The following is a 21,941-nucleotide window of genomic DNA, read 5'->3' on the forward strand; positions in this document are numbered from 1 at the left end:
ATTTTTTATACGAGGTGTGAGTCACATATATATTTTTTTTAATTCACATTTTCGAATTAGAATTAGATGTGCTACCCATCCTCTATTTCCCGATAAAAAACCCTCCGGCCGCCAACTCCGACGGATTCGTGGTGCTCTTTGTCCAGAATAATCTCTACATTCAGATTGCTAATACAAATTCAAGTTTTCCCATCAAAATCCTCTTCGGCGGAGGAGTTCGCCATCGTCGGCGGCTTCGCGTTGCTCTCTTTATCAAAGATTATCTAAACATTCAACCTCATCCCAGGCTTTGCGGTATCATCGAAAAATCCCTAACAGTGAACAGGTATGGCAATGGACTTAATTTTCAAGCCTCTATTATATTTGCATTTTCGTTAATTTTCTGGCTTCATTAGGACAGAAATACTTGTGCAAAACCTAATGAAGTAGTATTTCTTAGTACTAGATGTAGACATATTATAATTCCAAGTGTTTCTTCCTCTTTACTGGTTTAAGCTCACTCTTATAAGGTGCATTTAGAGTATCATTTTTCAAATGAGTTTTTCATAAACAAACTGCAAACGGCGTGTTACTAACCTTCTGTTACCTCAATTTTACTTTCGGAGCTGCGATTTGCCTATTTTTGGCAACAACTACACACTACTTCTAGACATTTAATTTTTGACATTGCCCAAGATTTTACGCATCTTAGTGCTTATATATTTCTTTCAGGTATAATAGTACTATTTTCACTATTTGTTTTTCAATTTTTTTGCTTTATATTATCTTAAAATTAAAAACAACAAAAATATTTTTCCTTATTTTTACCTTATTGGTATTTTGTCTAGATAGTTTTATTTTATTTTTACAAAAGATAAAAAAAAAGTTTCAAAAAATATATATTTTTCACTTGGTTTAGCTTGATTTTAAGTTGCACTGTAAATATCTAGTAAACATTGAGTAATATGTTATACTTCTTTAATATAGTAATGTTAATCTTTTTTAAAAAAAAACTTCAGATGAGTACTTGAGTAGTGTTATAAAATAAATACTATAAAGTAGATAAACTGAAGACAAGTATAGAGAGAAACTGATATATTATTCAACTTCAAATTCATGTACATAATGAACTGAAAACTCCTCTATTTATAGAAGAAAGGAAGCAGCTGCGAGGCTTTTCTGGAAGCATTTGCAAGGCTTTTCTTTAGCTGCTTGTAAGCTGTCTGCATGAGCTGCTTGCGACCTGCCTGTTTAATAAGAAACTGCTGCAAATCATTTCATTGAGCTGCTTGCAACCTGCCTGTATCAGCTGCTTGTAGATAAACTTCAACAGAGTACTAAATGGATAATCTTCTTCAGGAAGATTATCTATAGCGGAGTAATAAATGAACATCCATAATATAATTATTTTCATAACAAGTAGTAGTATTCTACTTGGCTATTTTTGTTTAAAAATGAAAAGAGATGGAAAGGTTTTTGCTAGCAAATATCTTTCTTCCTCTCCAAGCACAAGAGCAAAAACAGAGGAAATAGAGGGGAGAACGGACAGAGAGAGGAAGTTTTAGAAAATCTTCTGATTTCACCGCCGCATCTCAACCACGAAACCACCACCGTATAAACTCAATCTCTTCTCCACTTAATTCTTTCTCCTCCACCAAAGACCCATCAGTCCCTCCATCTTTTTCCGTCGAAACTCCATGTCCGCCGCACTTCACTTTCCTCTCCAGCCATAACTTCACTGCTCATTTTCACCTTTAAGCTCTCATCTTCTTTTACCAAATAAAACTACTCTAAATACTCTACCAAGAAAATGAAAAAAAAAGAAATATTTAGTTCCCTTGATCTAATTTCTTTGCTGGCTTCCCTTTGTAAATTGAAAACTGAACTCATAGCTAATGGGGTAAAGGTCTTGGTACATCTCTTTCGATGTGAGCTGTTGTTCGGTATTTTTGGCGAATTGCTCAATTTCTGTTTAAGCTTGGGGTCAAGGTTCCAGTCGAAGTTTCCGGTCTGTCGAGGTCTTCAACCGTAGCTTTGGCCTGGAGTTTTTCTGTCCATTGTTTCGAAAACACATTGCAGCTATAAAGGTCCAATTCCAAATTTTATTTGCTCTTCAATTTTACGATCTGTTTCTCCTGATGCTATGAATAGAATCTTGATTTGGTTGCCTATTACTTTTTGTTCTTGATTAAAACTGCTTCCGTTTGATTAGTTCATCATTTAGTTTATGTATTCTTTTGTTAAAAGTAGATTTTAAGTTGTTTAACTTGGTTAATATTTTAGGAAAGGATCATTAATCTTAATTTGGTGTGGGCTGTGTAGTGTGGGGTGGAATCTTGTTAAAAGAAAGTGATTGGATCATTATTTCATTAGTTAAGTTTGAATCAAAAGGGCCGTGGAATTGAAAATTGAAAATTGAAAGAAAATAGAATTGCGTTTAATGTTTAGTATTTCTATTTAGTTATTATTAGCTCTTTATTTCTCCGCTAGTAGCATACTTAGGCCGTCGTCACCTGGGTAGGCAAGCTCTAGGATCTTTATTTCAGTCGAGGTTAGAGGTTGTCCCTTTGCTTTATTATATTATCCGGAGAATGCCCCGAGTAACTAGTAAATGTTTTTATTTCCGTAGTATTGTGTAATTGGAGGCCAAAAGACGGGACATCCAAGGACGGATGTAGAGTATGGCCACCGAGTTCATCTGAACCCACTACTTTAGTCGCGGAGCATAATTTTATGTATAAAAATTCATAAAAATTGCAACAAATGGTAGGTCTGAACCCATAACTTTAAAAATACAATGGGTTCAATGTTAAAAACCTTAAAGTTGAACCCACAAAATCTAAATCCTGGATCCACCTTTGGGGACATCATCATGGAAGCATAGTATAGAATTTTAGTACTTTTGTCCTATTTTTATTTTTATTTTTATTTGGATTTTTCTTTTAGGTGGGGGACAACCTTGAACCTCTTTTGTGTTTATTTTTCCTTTTGTGTGTTTAACCTCAACTCGAGTATCTTAAAAAGCCAACTAGATCAAGTACGCAACCGTGACTTTCAAGGGACTTGGGGAATGCCTAACACCTTCTCCCCGAGTCAAATGAACAACCTTACTCGGAATTTCTGGTGCAGTCAGTTTTAGAGTCAAACTGGTTTTGAAAGAAAAATTATTTTTGATCGGTGACTTGGCACACTGAAACCAAATGTCAAGTGGCGACTCTGAAAAATCTTTTGAAACACAACTCTTGTCACTTTCTTGATTGAAAACCCTTTTGAGCTTTGAAGTCACTTTATTTATTTTAAAGAGGGGTTAAGGTGAAAAAAGGGGTGTGACACTACTGGATTTTTCAAGCCAAAATTATACACTTTGGTCAAAATTTCTAATGTATATAATGTTACGTTACAGTTTGGCCGTATTCTGAAGCAGAAGAAAAAAGAGAGGGAAGATGGAGTACATATTGAGGACGCTAACAAAGAAGCAAGAAGTGGATTCTATAATTAGAGACACGATCGACAAAGTTCTCGTCCTCCGCTTTGGCCGATCCTCTGATCCTTTTTGTCTCCAGCTCGACGACATCGTAAGTCTTACTTCCTAATCTATTCTGCTCCAGTTCCTTTGAATTTTCATCGAAAGAAGCGCTACTCTTTTTTTAGAGAATTGAATATTTGGCAAGTAGAGGCCAATTGAGGATTTTAAGCCATTAGGGGAAGGTTTACCACCTCAATATACTCCTTTTGTTTTTAATTTATGACCACGAGTGTAACTTAGTATAATTCTATATGCTACAGGATTAAGTCATTAACTATCTAGTATTACAAGCAAAGGTGGATCCATGATTTGAATTTAATAGGTTCAATTTTTAGGATTCTTAGCACTAAACTTATTGCAGTTCTGAAATTATTTGTTCATAAGCTATATGTTCCGTGTCGAAAATGGTGAGTTCAGTTGAACTCATTGAGTATAGGCTACACTCTGCCTCTGACTACATGTTACAATTTTTATAGTTGAAAAGTATTTAAAAGAAGATTGGGAAATTTTAGGAAGGAAAAAAAGTTATTTGGCTCCACATATAGTAATAGTTCTGAAAAGTTGAGACATAGGTAGTATATTTTAGAAATTACAACTAATATATAGTTTTAGTTGAAAGCTATAGGTAGCTATGGAATAGGTGGATTTGCCCTCCGTTGTCATTAATTTAACACTGAATAAGTTTTTACTATCCTTTTTGGAGTGGTTTGCTTACTTAATTGCTTCTTGTTGACTGCAGCTGTATAAATCTGTGAGAGAGGTGTCCAAGTTTGCGACTGTGGCTTTAGTTGATATTGATTCAGAGGACGTTCAAGTTTATGTCAAGTATTTTGATATAACCTTAGTACCATCAACCATTTTCTTCTTCAATGCCCATCATATGAAGATGGATTCTGGGTATGCCTTCTCTTTTGTTGAAAATTTTGAAGTTTTCTGCTATAGACATGTTCTTTATGTTGTATGTGTAATTCAATTTGTTGAAGTAAGAGTTATACATGGTCTCTTACCCCCTTGCATCTCTGTGGAGCTTTGGGAGCACGACATATTTTTAGTCCTTATAAGACTGTAACCGATAATCTTGACCATATATCAGACACATTTTGTGGGCAAATTAAACCAGTTCCAAATGCTGGAAGTTTTCCACAACAATTCAGATAACTAGTTCGTTGGTCCTTCAATCAGGGGAAAGTGAAATGACATTGACCCAATTCAAGCAGCTACTTGCAAGTTGCAAGAGCCATATTTCTGTTCTGTTTTCTGTTGAGTGGAGGGGGGGAGAGAGATCTGTGAATGTTTGGCATAATTTTAGGAAAAAGAAAGAGTAGGCGAGGCTACTCGAAGGAAAAGAGAAAAGAAAAAGAATGTGTTATTCTATTGCCCAAATATCTGCAGATAATCATCTAGTTGCCACATCGTCCTACTTGCCTCCTCCCCTTGGTAGAGGATGTCTGATATTGGAGCATGTGCAAGGCACGTTTACACTACTTGGTTCTCTTTTTTTTTCCTCTACCAAACGTTATGCTGCATAAGTGTGAAAATTTTTCTCGGTCTAATTTTAAAAAAGGGTTTATCTCTCCGTCTGGTAATTGTATAATCATACTGCAAGACTAATTTATATAGTGAATTCGATAAGGAGACTGCAACAATTACTAAGTGAATACATGTATTATGCATATGTTGGAGACACTTGATGTGGTAGTTTTTCACTATATTTTAAATATGGAGCTCTGTCGAGATTGAAGCTCTTCCTTTTATGTGATGGATGTTCTCCAGGAGTGCAGATCACACCAAGTGGGTTGGAGCATTTCAAAGGAAACAAGACTTCATTGATGTGGTGGAGGTATGGGATGATCTCGCAATTTTCTTTCTGGAGCATATTTGTTTTCCTATGATCCAGATAAATAGTTATCAAGTTTATTTGCCCGTTACTGCAAAGTGCAGCTTTTCAATCTTTGCGACTCGCTTATCTAACTTTTAAGGATCTTTGAGTAGCACATTCTAAACTAGGTTGTTTAAGTCTCTATGGGTTCTAATGGTGACAAAGCTTAGGAAGGTGTTCGGTTAAAAACTAAAATATGGCGGTACCATAGCGACCACCAATACTGCGTGACTAGTGTGCCGGAAATACCTGCATGAAGTTGATCCATCAATGCCATGTCTTTGATGGAATCTAAAAGCCAGTGAAGATAAAATCACTTTGGCGGAATAATAGTTCGTATATTTCATTTTAACCTTGCTCTTGTGGCTTTTAATTAAGGTGATGTACATTTGGTTTTGAAGAATGGCTAAGATATCTTGAGCTTCTAACTTCTAGACTCAAACTTCAGGTTTATGTATGGAGGTTTGTCTAAAATTAGCTTATCCAGCTATTTGTCTCTGCATGTCTCCAGACATGAAGTTAGAACAAGATGAAACTTGCTTCAAGTTTTGGAAGACGTGGAAGGGAGAAGATGTTGGGTTTTGGTTGAAAGCTTGAGTTTGAATCAATCAAAGCTGCAAAGAGTTTTCATTCATTTTGTGGTGGATTGTCTTTTCCTGCCTAGTGCCAACTTAATTTCAAATGCATGGCTGTTTAGAACCTCCTCTCTATGGATTTAAGAGCGTCTTTTAATCACCTTCTAATGATGTGCGAGCATGACATGAATACATATGTTGTATAATTGTTGTTTTTACATAATTTACTCAGAAGGTTCCTGTGATTCTTTCTCTAGAAATAACCATTATTGCTTCTTAAGATTATTATAAAGCTGCTACAACCAGATCTGTCAAATCATCAAGGGTGCACCGAGATGCATATTTTGTGTGCATAAAGTGAAAACAAATGTTAAAATCTATAGTTTCTTTTCAAGGAGGAGATCTTCTAATAATGCATAAAAATCTGTTCATTAAATTTGTATTCATAAAATCCTTACATTGTCTTAATACCTGCATAGAGGTAATTATACTTTGTCCCTACACAAGTCTTCATATATATCACTCTCAAATTTTGAGATTCTTGGATTTCTTTCTATTCTGTTTATTGTAATTTGGATATCATGAATGGATCTTCACCTCCTTTCGAGGCATCAATTGTCGAAGATAGCTGGGTAAGATTGGTTGAATCTAACGCCCTTGCAGCTTAGTTCAAGTGGCAAAGGTTCAGGGACTTGTGACTTAGGTCACATGTTCGAGCTATGTGCCATGTGAACAAATTCTGATATTTAAGTGGAGAAGGGTAGAGGAGTGGCCTTGGGTTCGAGCCACGGAATAGGCAAAATTAACCTTATAAAAAAAGGGTAGAGGGGTGGGCCCATTATCCCCGAATTTTGAAGGTGGCGATTGGTCCTAAGGGTTGGCCCCAGACGGATATCTTGGTCATAAAAGAAAGATGGTTATAATCCAGCTGTGTCTCCAGGTTGTAAAGATTTCTAACTTGCAGAGATCTTGAAGGATGATCTGCTAATTTGCAGTGTTTCTTGGGAGTCCAGCAACTATTTTATGTATCAACTTAAACCATTGGAGAACGACTTTAGCTTCAGAGAGATTTTCTTTGAGAGTGTTTGACTTTTTCGATTAGTTCACAATTGATTGAACACCTGATGGATACAGTCTATTTCTTTGAATCTGCTGAGCGGACGCTCTGATTATTTTTCTTTTTTACAAGTCATGGTTGTGGAGTCATTTCTAATAGCTTCGCATTCCTACTTGTAAGCAGGCAATATTTAGAGGGGCCATGAAAGGCAAGCTCATAGTGACTTGCCCCCTTCCCCCAGACAGAATACCGAAGTTTCAGTTGCTGTACAAAGATGTTTAGGAGGTATGTCTGTGTCTGTAATTTTAGGTTGACAAGTTCCTAACTTGACATTTTTCCTAGTTTGATGAACAACCCTTCCTCTTCAGTACTTGTTGTGCTAGTCTCTCTTAATTACTTGTCCTGTTTTAGTGAATTACTTTATACTGTTGTGCCATTGAAATACTTCTGCTACCAATATGTTACATATCTCCTTCCTCCAGAGAGAATTCCAAAATTTTCAGTTGCTATACAAATTTATTAGCTAGAAAACCTTTGTTTCTAAGTTTATGTCGACTGCTCTTACTTGGTATGTTTTGTCTTATGCCTCGTGCTAGTCTCTCTTTATTTTCTTCTCATGTTTGAGTTAACTAGTCCATTATTTACGCCATCGAAGTATTTCTCGTACCATAGTGGTTCAGTTGATTTATGAAATCTTCACATAGTACATAGTTTAGCTCATGAAATAGGCAAACTTCATTTAGTATCATGTTTCATATTGTTAACATCAGAACATATTAACTACCACGGAATCCAATAGGTTTTTTTAGTTCTATCTTCTTGTGCTCTGTATTGCCATTTTATGCATAAGAAGATGCAAGTCTTAGATATCCCTTTCTATGTTTAAGTACCTATAGCTGTTTTTGCTTGGACTTCCTCCAACCTTTTCCTTCCTTCCTCACATTTTTTGTTAATAAAGTTGCATATTATCACAGTCAAGTCTTTCAAATTGGTGTGGTCTATTTTATATTTTGAAGCGCTTATTGTCTGGTCTAAATTTTAAATCGTTGAATCTACGTGCTTTTGAAACGCTAATTGATGTGTTTAGTCTAAACTCTAAAACGATGAAACTGTACATGCATATTTGGTATGACTCAGAACAATTTCATGGAAAATATTTTCTTATGAAGAAGTCATTTTTAGTATTTGGTTACAAGAATATTTTCTATCAAAAGGGGGAAAGTTGACTCCCTCCCTTTGCATTTTCTTTTACAAATATTTATAACTCCATATCAATCTTTATACTCAATAATTTCATCAAGATAGTATTCAATTTGCTGACATTATCATCCATCTTTAATAAATATTTTCTGGATTTCAACTTACCAACCAAATACTAGAAAGTGGGACAACCACTTTTCTTCTGGAAAATATTTTCCGATAGAACATTGTTCAAGGAAAACGTTTTCTTTCATATCTAACTCGCCAAACTTAACTGATCTGATCTGATTTGCTTTTTCAAAATTGTTTTCTTATTACTGATGGTTGATCACTGAACTGCAGGATAAAACTCAGTGTCCGAAGGCCATTGTTTAATGGACAACTATATAACCATTACTAACCTGTGGAGTAAGTTGGGTGGGTTGTGAATTATCACTGAAATGGGAAAACTCTATTGAAATTTTATATCAACGTGAGGAAGTGGATAGCAGCACAGTGATGTAGGAGTCAAATGTGCAGATGTCTTCCTGAATTAATGTAATATCAGGACATTTCACTTGGATATTTTACTTGCTAGAAAGCTGTAGCAATCAGAAAGCATCAATTTCTGACGGAGTGGAACGATGCAAAGTGATAAAGGTGAAGAACCTTTCTCCCTACTGATAAATTTGTCATGGAAAACAGTACTAGAAAAACGTTTTTGTCACTGTATAGACACTTAAAACATGCTCTGGTTTATTTTTCTTTTTTGGGGAATAACCATATGGTATTTGGAACCTGCTGGTCCGACTATTGCGGATTTGCATTTTATAGGGCCCATTAAAGATGAAAGTGCTTCATATCAGGAGTTTTTCCATTTCGAGTACTCGAGCCCGAGACTTGTGATAAAGAGTGGATGAATCTCATCTATCTCACACAGTCACACACCCATTGGTGGTCATATTCTGTTTTAGCTAATATGAAAGGTTAGTCGAAAGAAATCTTTATCATAACTGCTGTGCTATCTGTTTTGGGTTCTACAGAATATTTGCTGCATAAAAGTATTGTCGGGCTATTACGTAGTGAGGCCTACTAATGGCAAACAATTACAACCAACGGGTTCTGGTCACCACCATTTCTGTCCTCTTTGTATGGCCTACAATTTCTTTTAAGAGGCCCATGAGTCTACCTACTCCAAATAGCGTGCAAATAAATAGTAGGTGTTCCGAATTCTTTTGGTAAAAGTTAAAAAGAGTACTTGGTAGTGTAAAAATTGCATGGGGCGCCCTATTTGATCGTCCCCTTTTAACTTATACCCGTTTTGTTTTTTCGTTTGTATCCGTACCCATTTTTTTGTTAAAAGCATTTTAAAAAGACGATTTTGCCCTTCAGGACTATTGACAAAACTGTAGACTGCAGGACAACACTTCAGCATGTTTTGGCATGAAGTTTTAGCAAATGAACTAAGTAAATTAAGCATGTTTAGTTTGAAGTTTTAGCAAATGAACTAAATTACTTAAGCATGATAAGTCTGAAGTTTTAGCAAATGAACTAAATAACTTAAGCATGTTTAGTCTGAAGTTTTAGCAAATGAACTAAATAAATTTAGCATGCATTAGCAAAAACTCATTAGAAAATTACATATTGCAAGACAAAAACTTAAGCATGTTTAGTCTTCGCAAATGAACTAAATAACTTCAGCATGTTTAGTCTGAATTTTAGCAAATGAACTAAATAACTTAAGCACGTTTAGTTTGAAATTTTAGCAAATGAACTAAATAACTTAAGCACGTTTAGTCTGAAGTTTTAGCAAATGAACTAAATAACTTCAGCATGCATTAGCAAAAACTCATTAGAAAATTATATATTGCAAGACAAAAATTTAAGCATGTTTAGTCTGAAGTTTTCGCAAATGAACTAAATAACTTCAGCATGTTTAAACTGAAGTTTTAGCAAATGAACTAAATAACTTCAGCATGTTTAGACTGAAGTTTTGGATAAAACTCATGACAAAACTATTGACCGTAGGATAAATAACTTCAGCATGTATTAACATGAAGTTTTAGCTTCAATGTAAAACAACTTCAGCTGCTACTGTAATTGGCTGAAGTTTTATACCATCTCGCATGCTAATGAATAAAACAACGTCATCTCCAAACGTTAGCATGCTGCTACGTTTATCAGGGCTTGTTTTACAGTATGCTAATGCGAATGAGGTCATCTCCAAAGTAGCATGCCAATGCTAATACTATCAGGGGTGTAATTGTCATATTATTACGGATTTTTTGTCAACTGGCTACTAAATCAATAATTTTTAAAAATAGGGTACAGGTTAAAATGTGGCACAAATATAGGGTACAACTGCAAATCCCCCGATTAACATGATCAATGTTTTAACAGAGTGGGGAATGCCTAGCTGACTAGGATTAACGATGAGCAAAAATTTGAACGTGTAACACTGCAATTTGAATTGTAACCTGGCTATTGAATTGTGCTCTAATCAGCCTGTTGTATGAATGTTAGATGGGGATAAACATATTCGATGAATTTTTTTAAGTACTATCGCATCATCAACAAAAAATATAATTGTTCTCTTGAAAATTTTCTCACTTAGTTTGCGAGATTTCTTTGTGCGTTTGCATTTAGTGGCAAGAAGAGTAGCCATAAAACTGTTCACTTGAATGACAAATCGACAAAACCCAATTGGTGTCTGATACCCTCTATTCTATAGGTCTATTTTTGGCTTTTTGGTCTCGTGATTGGGATTGGCTGGCTGATTCTATCAAGATGTTACGATAAAAAATGTGCCACGGAATCGTGCGTCTTTCTCTATCGCCTGCAGCTCTTTTTATTAGCCTACCTTGTGAAGATCTCTCGGCTGTCTACCGCTAAATCTATCAGCCACATGATTATATTAAAGTAGGTTGTCTATATCAACATTTTTTGGGGTGCGATCCTTTTTCGGACCCTACGTGAACTCGAGATGATTCGTGCATTGATTACCCTTTTTCTTCTCTTCAAAGTTTTTTTTTTTTTTATTTTTTTTTTATGGAGAGAAGTCTTTTCCGTTGTTGAAATGTCTTGACCAACTTTTCTCGTCTCCAATTAACTTTTGAAATTTCTATTGATGATAGCTACTCATACATACCAAAGATAACTTATTACATGGTTGTGAAGAAACAGACACGAGCAAACATGGACCCAATGTTTCACATGGAGGTTTGTATTGCTCTACATGCAATTATATATTTGCCAGAGAGTTCTTATTAGGATGAAGAACCCCATGTGGGCTTACATTAATTATGGATAAGTCTTTTTTCTTCTTAAAAAAGGGCGAAATAATAGACATAACATGCAAATCATAGAAACCAGGAAGCACATCATCAATCTAGTTTTCAAGAATATCATGCATTATTAATCAGTTGTTTATTTATTTATTTGTTTATTGATTCATTTTTTTCCTTAATTCGAACTTCAATATTTTATTATCATATTCATAATTTTTGGACGACACATATTGAGTTGTACAAAGTGGATATGACAAAGAGTGAAGTCAAATAATTGAATAAGCCATTATATGTATATACTGTATAACAGTTAGCATTCCTAGATTTTTTTTCACCGTCCTAGATTTAGTTGGGGTGGTGAATTAAATGTATTTTGAGTTTTTCTATTGAACTGTATCATTTCCACTGTACTTTCATGACCATGACATGTATACTAAGTACATTAATGGTATAAAAAGATTCCTAATGAATTGTAATGCTTGGTTTTGAGTTTTAACACCACAATATTCCTCATTGCTGCCAATATCTCCATAAGAAAACTCAAGAAATTAAACGCAAACAGAAGGATAATTGAAATGTGAAGTAAAAAAGATGAATTGAATGCAAAATGAATCTTCACTATCAATATATTTTAATTTTTCACAAGAAAAAAACTTGTTTTATTTTTTAGATTACGAATTCCCTTTTATGAGCAATTATCCGTATTTATTGTTTTAAAAGTAAATAATTGATAATATAAAAATTCTCTTAAATTTGAATTGGATAGAAGTAAAACTCCTACAGTAATGAATAAAAGGACATTCTTTGGAGTAAATATAAACAGTCTCTTCTGTACCCAAAAGGGAACAAAGATGTGATGGCTTAATTAAGCCTTTCGGCCTTTGTCCCGATAAATGGATCACACTGTACGATCCTTGACATTGAGTAACAATATAATTCCAGGTGTGGCGGGGTTAACTTTGACCAGAATAAGAAAGTCGTCGACTCATCCTCAGCTGAAACCGTGGGAAATCTTATACGATTATCATTTTATCCGATCCATTAAGCTTGTATACGGGTAAAATCGAGCTCTATGATTGATCGAGGCATCTGGATCAAAAGGTCAAGGCTCGGCACCTATGTAAGAGATCGAAGTTACAGATGTAACTGAGCTCGAACTCGAGGATCGGAGTTCGAACAAGACCATCAGATTTACCCTCGAGTTTATCGGGGACACGACCGACCCCGCTTCTAACGACCTCGAAGAAAAGCTTTGCCAACTCACACGACAAGTATCCGTGATTCTCGCCATTGACCAATCATTATGGCGAAAATTACGGGATTAAGTAAAAAAGGGAGCCAACGGTCTACATAATTTCATATAAAATAATGTCTTAAAAGTTTCATCTCCCTGTATATATAGAGGGAATGGAATAAGTCATAAAACACATTGTAACATACTTAAGAGAACAAGATACTATTTTTTCCAGCTTTGTTCATATTATTCTGGCTTCAATAATATCATATCTAAATTCGAAGGAAATTAACCTTGGGAGGCTTAAGTTGTTCAATCTGCATGGTTTGTATTTATTTTTCTACTTATTCTTCCTTATTAAATCTGATTTCTCACTTTGTATCAAATTAGATCACATATCCTTAAAACCGCGTATAAATTCAATTGTTATCTGATTTTTAGGGTAAACAGTTTGGCGCCCACCGTGGGGCTAAGGATAATAGTGATTATTTGATACAAATCTTCATAACACACACTACTTTATACTTGCTTTATGAAGTATCTTTGATCTCAGGCCAAAAATGACAAACTCTCAATTGGCACCTCTGACATATCGACAACGAGGCTCGTCATCAAGGTGAGAATTAGGTGTGTACATGGGTCGGGTTGATTCAGATTTTCTAATTACCAAACCAAACCAATTGTATCGGATTATTAAATCTAAATACCAAACCAAACCAATAAAAGTCGGATTTTTTAATCTCGATTTTTTTCGGGTTTTTTTTTTGTTGCATAAAGTCTTCATAGCACAAAACGTAAAATTTGTGCTCCAAATATTTCTTTAATCCTAGTAAGACAGAACTATATAAAGTGTTTTTCAATAAAATAACATAAATATGAGATGAGTCATAGTATTATACTAAAATATTTAACAATAAAGATAATAAAATCGCATAAAATAAATATTATTAATAAGCCATAATGAAAACATACATAATTTAAAATTATGACTAATAAGTATTATTATTTACATGACTAACCACTAAAAGAAAAATAAGTTATACATTTTATCTAAACCATGGAAAAACTAAAAAATAGATATCCAACACTATTTTCATTCATAGTACAATTGAATTGAATGCCTTTTATTAGCATTAGTATTGATTTGATTTTGGTTTATGATTTATTTGAGTTACTAACATTTATGGACTAAAAATTATAAGCCCAAACTTAAAATAATATGTTAAAAGATAAAACTATGAAAAAGTTTAAGAAATATTTATAAATTACACTACCATAAATATTTTTATATATTAAATATATTTAAAACTTCTATACATATAATGTCGGGTTGGTTTGGTTTCAGTTTGACTTTTTTTAGTTAAAACCAAACCAAATCAAATATGGTCGGGTTTGTTTTCAAACACCAAACCAAATCAAACCAAATCATAGTCGGGTTATTTTTCTCGGTTTGACTCGGATTATCGGGTTAGTGCGGTTTGTCAGTTTCATTTGTATACCCTAGTGAGAATAACAACATGGTGCCCGCTAATGCGGGGCCACCCGCTGATGTCGTTGGGATTCAGACTGCAGATCTGATCGATGTAAATTCACATGTGATCGTCGATGCGAACTTGTGTACCGACCCTGAAAATAGCGTCTGTGGTGGAGCCCCATCTGCAGCTCGAAACACACAGAACATTGAAGAAGACGGAATTAGCCTACGCATGATCTTCGAAATGATGCAAGCTCAACATGTGGGATAGCTCAGTTGCAGAGCCAAACCCAGGCACCGAGCATGGTTGAACCCGATCCACCCCAAGAAGTCACCCATAGAACGTAACCGGCCGTGGTAAGGTCTAATGAACAAGAGTCGGGGACTAACCCCGAAATTATAAAAATACTCGAGGAGCTGACAAAACGGATAGAGTCAGGGGAAACTAAGATTGAAGCAAACGATAAAAAGGTTGAAACCTATAATTCCAGGGTAGATCAAATCCCAGGAGCACCCCCGATATTGAAGGGATTGGATTCCAAAAAGTTCGTGCAAAAATCTTTCCCTCCGAGCGCGGCCCCAAAACCGATCCCCAAGAAATTTCGTATGCCCGAAATACCTAAGTACAATGGAACGACCGATCCAAACGATCATGTAACGTCTTATACATGTGCCATCAAAGGGAACGACTTAGAAGACGACGAAATCGAGTCTGTTTTGCTGAACATTTTTGGGGAGACCCTATCAAAGGGAGTCATGATATGGTATCACATCTTACCTCCTAATTCTATTGACTCATTTGCTATACTTGCAGACTCTTTCATAAAAGCACATGCTAGTGCCATCATGGTTGAAACCAGGAAGGACCTTTTCAAAGTCAAACAGAAGGAGAACGAGATGCTCAGGGAGTTTGTGTCCCGTTTTCAAATGGAAAGAATGGATCTGCCGCCGGTCGCTGATGATTGGGCTGCTCAGGCTTTTACTCAAGGAATCAATATTCGAAGCTCGTTGGCTTCGCGACAATTAAAGCAAAGCCTGATAGAATACCCTGCCGTTACCGGGACCGATGTACACAATAGGTATTAGTCAAAAATCAGAGTCGAAGATGATCAACTCGGGGTACCTTCGAAGTCTATATATCCCGCCAGGACTCTCGCTAAATCCAAGAGGGACATCGATCGTGGAACGGGGATCGATATCGGCCCTATAATGGAGATCGAAATAGTAGCGGGTCGGGGCGGAACCCCGTAAGAAACGACATGAGAAGTGATCGAGGTCGAAGAAACCGGGGGTCATGACCAAAAATGGCTTCGACAGGTCCCTCGGGGGTAAAGAAGTATCGAGGCTATTAGAATACAACTTTAATATCGATGTTGTCGCCATCGTATCTGCTATCGGGCGCATCAGTAATACCAAATGGCCTCGACCTCTACAATCCGATCTAGCTCAAAGGAATTCTTAAGCAACCGAGCCAGGAATCACTTTAGAAACAGGGATTCTAACAAACAGACAGGACAAGAAGATACTGAACCTCAACACGTCATAAATATGATCATCAGTGAAATCGACATCCCACAAGGGCCAATGTTGAAGCGCACCAGAATCTCCGTCACCAGGGAAAAATGAACTCGAGACTACATACCTTAAAGAGCCTTATCCTTCTGCGACGAGGACGCAAAATGGATCATACAACCTCACAATGATGCATTGGTAATATCTGTACTTGTAAATAAAACTAGAATCAAACGTGTGTTAGTTTATCCAGGTAGCTCGGCCAACATTATTCGATCGAAGGTCGTAGAACAGCTCGGTCTACAGGACATGATCGTGCCAGTAGTCTGAGTCCTAAATAGGTTCAACATGGCATGTGAAACCACCAAATAGGAGATAATGTTACCGATCAATACCGCCGGAATCGTACGAGAGGCCAAGTTTTATGTAATCGAAGGGGATATGAGGTACAACGCCTTCTCGGAAGGCCATGGATCCACCACATGAGATCAGTACCCTCAACTCTTCACCAAGTGTTAAAATTCCCAGTCCCTGGGGGGATCAAGACAATTTACGGGGAACAACCAGCCGCAAAAGAGATGTTTACCATCGAAGAAGTGGTTCCTATATCAATGCTCACAACACCGAAGGAACCGAATTCTGGCGCCAACCCAGAAGCCAAATAATTACCGATTCCGGTAACGATCCGATTAGATAAGCAAAAGACTTACGAAGACGTTGATTACGGGGTTCCCCGATCTTTTATAATCCCTGATGACTCCGATGCAACCAAATCGACGGTCGAAGAGCTGGAACAAGTTGTATTAATCGAGCATTCGCCCGATCGGAAGGTATACCTCGGCACGAGCTTAACTCCTGAGCTCAGGAAAATATTTATTCAATTTCTTATAGTTAACATAGATTATTTTGCTTGGTCCCATTTTGATATGACAGGGATCCCACCAGAGATAACCACTCACAGACTAAGCATGAACCCAAAAATTAATCTAGTCAAGCAGAAGAGGAGGCCCTAGTCTGAGGTCAAACATGCTTTCATCAAGGACGAGGTATCTAAATTCCTAAAAATAGGGTCTATTCGAGAAGTTAAATACCCGGATTGGTTATCGAACGTAGTGGTAGTCCCTAAAAAAGGGAATAAACTAAGAATGTGTGTAGATTACAAAGATTTGAATAAAGCATGCCCCAAAGACTCTTTTCCTTTGCCCAACATCGATCGTATGATCGATGCCACGGCCGGCCACGAGATCCTCAGTTTTCTCGATTCCTATTCCGGGTACAACCAAATACGGATGGACCCGGGTGATCAGAAAAAAACCTCATTCATCACTAAAAACGACACATATTGTTATAACGTAATGCCGTTTGGGTTAAAAAATGCCGGAGCCACATACCAACGCCTAGTAAATCGGATGTTAAAAGAACAAATAGGAAAATCAATGGAAGTTTACGTTGACGATATGTTGGTTAAATCCTTGCGAGCAGAGGACCATTTAAAGCATTTGTAGGAAACCTTCACTATATTGAAAAAGTACAACATGAAGCTGAATCCGAAAAAATGCGCGTTCGGAGTCGGGTCAGGTAATTTTCTCAGGTTCATGGTATCCAACCAAGGAATCGAGTTCAAATCCGACAAGATCAAAGCTATGGAAGATATCATGATGGTGGATAACGTGATGGCCGTGCAAAGGCTAACTGGGCGCATTGCCGCCCTGGGGCGATTCATCTCGAGGTCCTCCGATAAGAGTCATCGAATTTTCTCGTTGTTGAAAAAGAAAAACAACTTCACATGAACCCTAGAATGCAAATGGTCCTTGGAAAAACTTAAGCGGTACTTATCGAGCCCGCCACTTCTTCACACACCGAGGGAAGACGAACCACTATACTTATATTTGGAAGTATCGAAGATAGCGGTAAGTAGAGTCCTAGTTCGAGAAGAAAAAAGTACGTAATTTCTGATTTATTATGTTAGCCGGACCTTGGGTGAGGCCGGAACTAGATACCCTCACTTAGAGAAATTGGCGCTCGCTTTGTTGAGTGCCTCTAGAAAGCTAAAACCATACTTCCAATGTCACCCCATATGTGTCGTGACTACTTACCCGTTAAGGAACGTTATGCATAAACTCGAACTATCGGGTCGATTGGCCAAATGGGCGGTGGAGGTAAGTGGGTACGATATTGAATATCGACCTCGGACCGCCATTAAGTTTCAAATATTGACGGACTTCATGGCCGACTTTACACCAGCCCTGATACCTGAGGTCGATAGAGATTTACTAGTTAACTCAGAGGCAACTTCAGAAATCTGGACCCTCTTTACAAATAGGGCCTCGAATACCAAAGGGTCCGGATTTGGTATCATACTAAAGCCACCAACAAGTAATATAATTAGACAATCTATTAAGACTGTGAAATTGACTAACAACGAGGCTAAATATGAGGCCATGATTGCAAGTCTTGAATTAGCCAAAAGCTTAGGAGCAGAAGTGATCGATGCCAAGTGCGCTCCCTCCTTGTTATAATCCAAGTTAACGGAACATTCGAGGTCAGGGAAGAACGAATGCAGAGATATTTAGACAAGTTACATGTGACATTACATCGGTTCAAAGATGGACTTTGCAACATGTACCCCGGGATCAAAACAGCGAAGCCGATGCCCTCGCTAACCTCGGATCGTCGGTCGAAGATTACGAGTCCAATTCAGGAGGAGTCGTGCAACTTATGAGATCGGTGGTGGAACAAGGCCACGCCGAGATCAATTCAATAAGCCTAACTTGGGATTGGATGAATAAGTACGTGGAATATACCAGGACCAGAAAACTACCCTCGGACCCAAAAGAATTGAGGGCCCTACGTACTAAGGCAACCCGATTTAGCTTATCCGAGGACGGAACATTAGTCAGAAGAACGTTCGATGGCCCGATGGCGATATGTTTGGGACCAGGGGATACCGAATAAGTTTTGAGGGAAATCCACGAAGGTACCTGTGGAAACCACTCGGGCGCCGAATCATTGGTCCAAAAAATAATCAGAGCCGGTTACTACTGGATCGACATGGAAAAAGACGCGAAGGAGTTCGTTCGAAAATGTGATGGATGCCAAAGGCATGCTCCGATGATTCATCGAGCAGGAGAGCCGTTACATTCGGTCTTGTCACCATGGCCGTTCATGAAATGGGGGATGGACATCGTCGACGCCCAGTAAGGCCCAATTTATTATTTGTGACTAACTATTTTTCTAAATAGGTGGAAGCACAAGCATATGAAAAGGTCAGAGAAAAAGAAGTCATCGATTTTATCTGGGATCACATTATATGTCGATTCGGAATACCGGCCGAGATTGTGTGCGACAACGAAAAATAGTTTATTGGCAGCAAAGTAAGCAAGTTTCTTGAAGACCATAAGATCAAAAGGATCTTATCCACTCCTTACCACCCCAGTGGTAACAGACAAGCAGAATCCACCAACAAAATCATAATTTAAAACCTCAGAAAGAGGTTGATCGATGCCAAAGGAAAATGGAAAGAATTGCTACCTAAGGTCCTATAGGCGTACCGTACAACCTCGAAGTCCAGTACCGGATCCACACTATTTTTCTTTGGTTTACGGTACCCAAGCTTTAATACCGGTCGAGGTCGGAGAACCAAGCATCAGATTCCGACATGTAACAAGGGAATCGAATGACGAGGCTTTGAGTACGAGCCTAGAACTATTAGATGAAAGGCACGAAACCGCCCTTGTCCGTTTGGCAGCCCAAAAACAGCGGATCGAGAGATATTATAATCGAAGGGCCAACCTTCGATATTTCAATATTGGGGACTTAGTATTAAGAAAAGTTACACTGAACACCCGAAACCTGAACAAAAGGAAATTGGGTCCGAACTGGGAATGACTGTACCAAATTATCGGGATCACCGGAAAATCATCCTATAAGCTCGGAACAATGAACGACGAGCAATTACCAAACAACTGGAATATATCTCACTTAAAACTATATTATTTCTAAGGCAACTTACAAAGGATGATACGAGATCCTAGGTCTGAAAGCACGCGTTGCACTCTTTTTTCCTAGAATCGGTTTTGTCCCAAATTGGTTTTTCGGCAAGGTTTTTAATGAGGCAACAAGTAATCGTGCTAACTTAGAATCAAGGCAGATTATGAATCGATGACAATGATCACGACAACATTCAAGGCCTCTCATCGATCAACCTCGAACACTGGGGGCTATGTCCTCGGGTATCGGATTTTACAAGGCATCTCGACTTCGTGATTAAAGGGCCTCGACCAACAAGATTTATTGTAAGGGCCAAACAGTAAAATGAACCGTGCCCGCTCAAATCATTCAACTGTCAAATGAACCGTGCCCGCTCAAATTATTCAAGCCTTGATACAAAACGTGTATACATGTACAACTATTATGCATAGGAATAAAAAAAAGACTCTTCTTTGCATATAAATATCTCATCTTCAAAAACGTCACTTGCATTTTTCAAGGAATTTCCTCGAGGGCCACCTTAATTCGAGTTCGAACATTCACTTCACTCGGGGACTGTAGGCATTGCCTTACTTGAAAGGCTAAGGCCAGTTCGAGTTAACAAAACTCGAGGGCCTGAAGCTTATTTGGCATTGCCCGAATTTAAAGGCTAAGGCTAGTCCGAGTTAATAAAACTCGAGGGCATGAAGCTTATTTAGCATTGCCCGAATTTAAAGGCTAAGGCCAGTCCGAGTTAATGAAACTCGAGGGCATGAAGCTTATTTGGCATTCCCCGAATTTAAAGGTTAAGGCCAGTCCGAGTTAATAAAACTTGAGGGCATGAAGCTTATTTGGCATTGTTCGAATTTGAAGGCTAAGGCCAGTCCGGGTTAATAAAACTCGAGGGCATGAAGCTTATTTGGCATTGCCCAAATTTAAAGGCTAAGGCAAGTTTCGAGTTAATAAAACTCGAGGGCATGAAGCTTATTTGGCATTGCCCGAATTTAAAGGCTAAGGCCAGTCCGAGTTAAAAACACTCGATGGAATGAAGCTTATTTGGAATTGCCCGGTTCTAAAGATTAGCCTCGGCAAGGCTATAAACTTAAAATATTTCGGGGAAAAATTATCGGTAACACCTTACCCCTACAAAGCCTTAACCCAAAAAGACAATAAAGGCAAGGTTTGTTCGAACCTTCAAACACAACCTAATTATTTCATGCTAAGACATATCGACCTTTGTGAAAATAAATAATAAAGCAAGGAAGAAATTTGAAAGCTATGAAAGAGGCCTTATATATATATATCAAAGTTTTTTTTTACAAAGGCTGAATAGACCCGTTACATGTCATATACAAAGGCCAAGTCGCCTCAACAAAAGAAACAGTACAAAATTTGAACGACCTAATCTTCACCAGGAGCTGCGTCATCGCCTTCAGAGTCTCCCTCGCCACCGGGCTCGCCCGACTCTTCAGACGCATCGGAATCCTCCTCGGGAAAAGATAGCCTTTGAGCATTGGCTTCGCATGTATTGGCGTTTTCAATTTCGTTCAATATGTCAAAGTTCTGGGCATGAACTCCCTTGAGGGTCTTCCTTCGGGATTCCTACCACGCATGCTTCACCATACTTTTTGCCTGTTCTTGTATAGCCTCGGCATCAACTTTGAGCTGGGCCACCCTTTTATCAGCTTCGTTTCGGTCCGTAATGACTTCTGATTTGGCAGCCTCGAGCTCCTTGGCTAGATTCTCTTGGCCAGAAACAGCTTAACTCAGCTGAGATTGAAGTTCCTCGATCGTTTTTTCCTGCGCTGAGTTCTTCTCCTTTACAGCCTGAAGCTGGACCTCAGCATAAGCCAATTGTGCCTGGGCAGTTTCTTTTTTCGAGGCCCGACGGTCCATACTTTTCTTCCATTTTTCGGCCTCGGCCTTCACCGCGTCCACCTTTGCCTGAAGCTTCCCGACCTGGTCAAGTATCTTTTGAGCCTGTAGTTTCGGGTCGTTAGCCAAAGTATCTGAATATTCGTATTACCTACTCGAGCAAATCGGCATGCTCCTTCCGAGCCGCTTCTAACTCGGCCCGAAGCTTCTTACTAAGAAGCTTGTAAGTATCCTTCTTCTCGACAAGCTCCCAAATCTCGGCCTTGTGACGCTTGAACTCCTCCCGGTATCGGAGAAAGGCCTCATGATGAAGCACCGATACCTGTAAACACAAAGGAAGATGTTAGGATTATTCACTATTGAATCTAAGTATAAAACAAAGGGATATGCGAAAC

At 37.9% G+C, this 21,941-nt stretch overlaps 2 protein-coding genes across 6 annotated transcripts in view; one reads left to right on the top strand and one right to left on the bottom strand.

Annotated features, from left to right (window-relative positions):
- LOC104106036 (uncharacterized) overlaps window positions 1-21,341 on the bottom strand; it is a 187,835-nt gene extending 166,494 nt beyond the window's left edge. Inside the window, exon 1 of the mRNA XM_070177991.1 lies at window positions 21,331-21,341. The gene's annotated coding sequence lies outside the window, so the exon portion shown is untranslated. The remainder of the gene's footprint in view (window positions 1-21,330) is intronic.
- On the top strand, window positions 49-9,072 carry LOC104103535 (uncharacterized). 5 transcript variants are annotated; one of them, XR_687926.4, is made up of 7 exons: window positions 50-325; window positions 3,383-3,554; window positions 4,245-4,402; window positions 5,279-5,345; window positions 7,200-7,301; window positions 8,559-8,855; window positions 9,030-9,072. XR_687926.4 is itself a non-coding variant. In XM_070177988.1 (7 exons), exons 3-6 carry the CDS (start codon window positions 3,423-3,425, stop codon window positions 7,296-7,298), a joined length of 456 nt encoding a protein of 151 aa, XP_070034089.1. In that variant the 5' UTR covers window positions 50-325; window positions 1,132-2,066; window positions 3,383-3,422; the 3' UTR covers window positions 7,299-7,301; window positions 8,559-9,072. The 5 variants fall into 5 exon arrangements, 4 of the variants coding, with proteins under 4 accessions (XP_070034091.1, XP_070034089.1, XP_070034090.1 ...); XM_070177988.1 differs by adding an exon at window positions 1,132-2,066 and having other exon boundaries at window positions 8,559-9,072; XM_070177989.1 differs by adding an exon at window positions 1,135-2,066 and having other exon boundaries at window positions 8,559-9,072.
- Window positions 21,342-21,941: the final 600 nt, after the last annotated feature.

The sequence above is a fragment of the Nicotiana tomentosiformis genome, chromosome 6 (assembly GCF_000390325.3).
Source record: "Nicotiana tomentosiformis chromosome 6, ASM39032v3, whole genome shotgun sequence".
Classification (NCBI taxonomy): domain Eukaryota; kingdom Viridiplantae; phylum Streptophyta; class Magnoliopsida; order Solanales; family Solanaceae; genus Nicotiana; species Nicotiana tomentosiformis.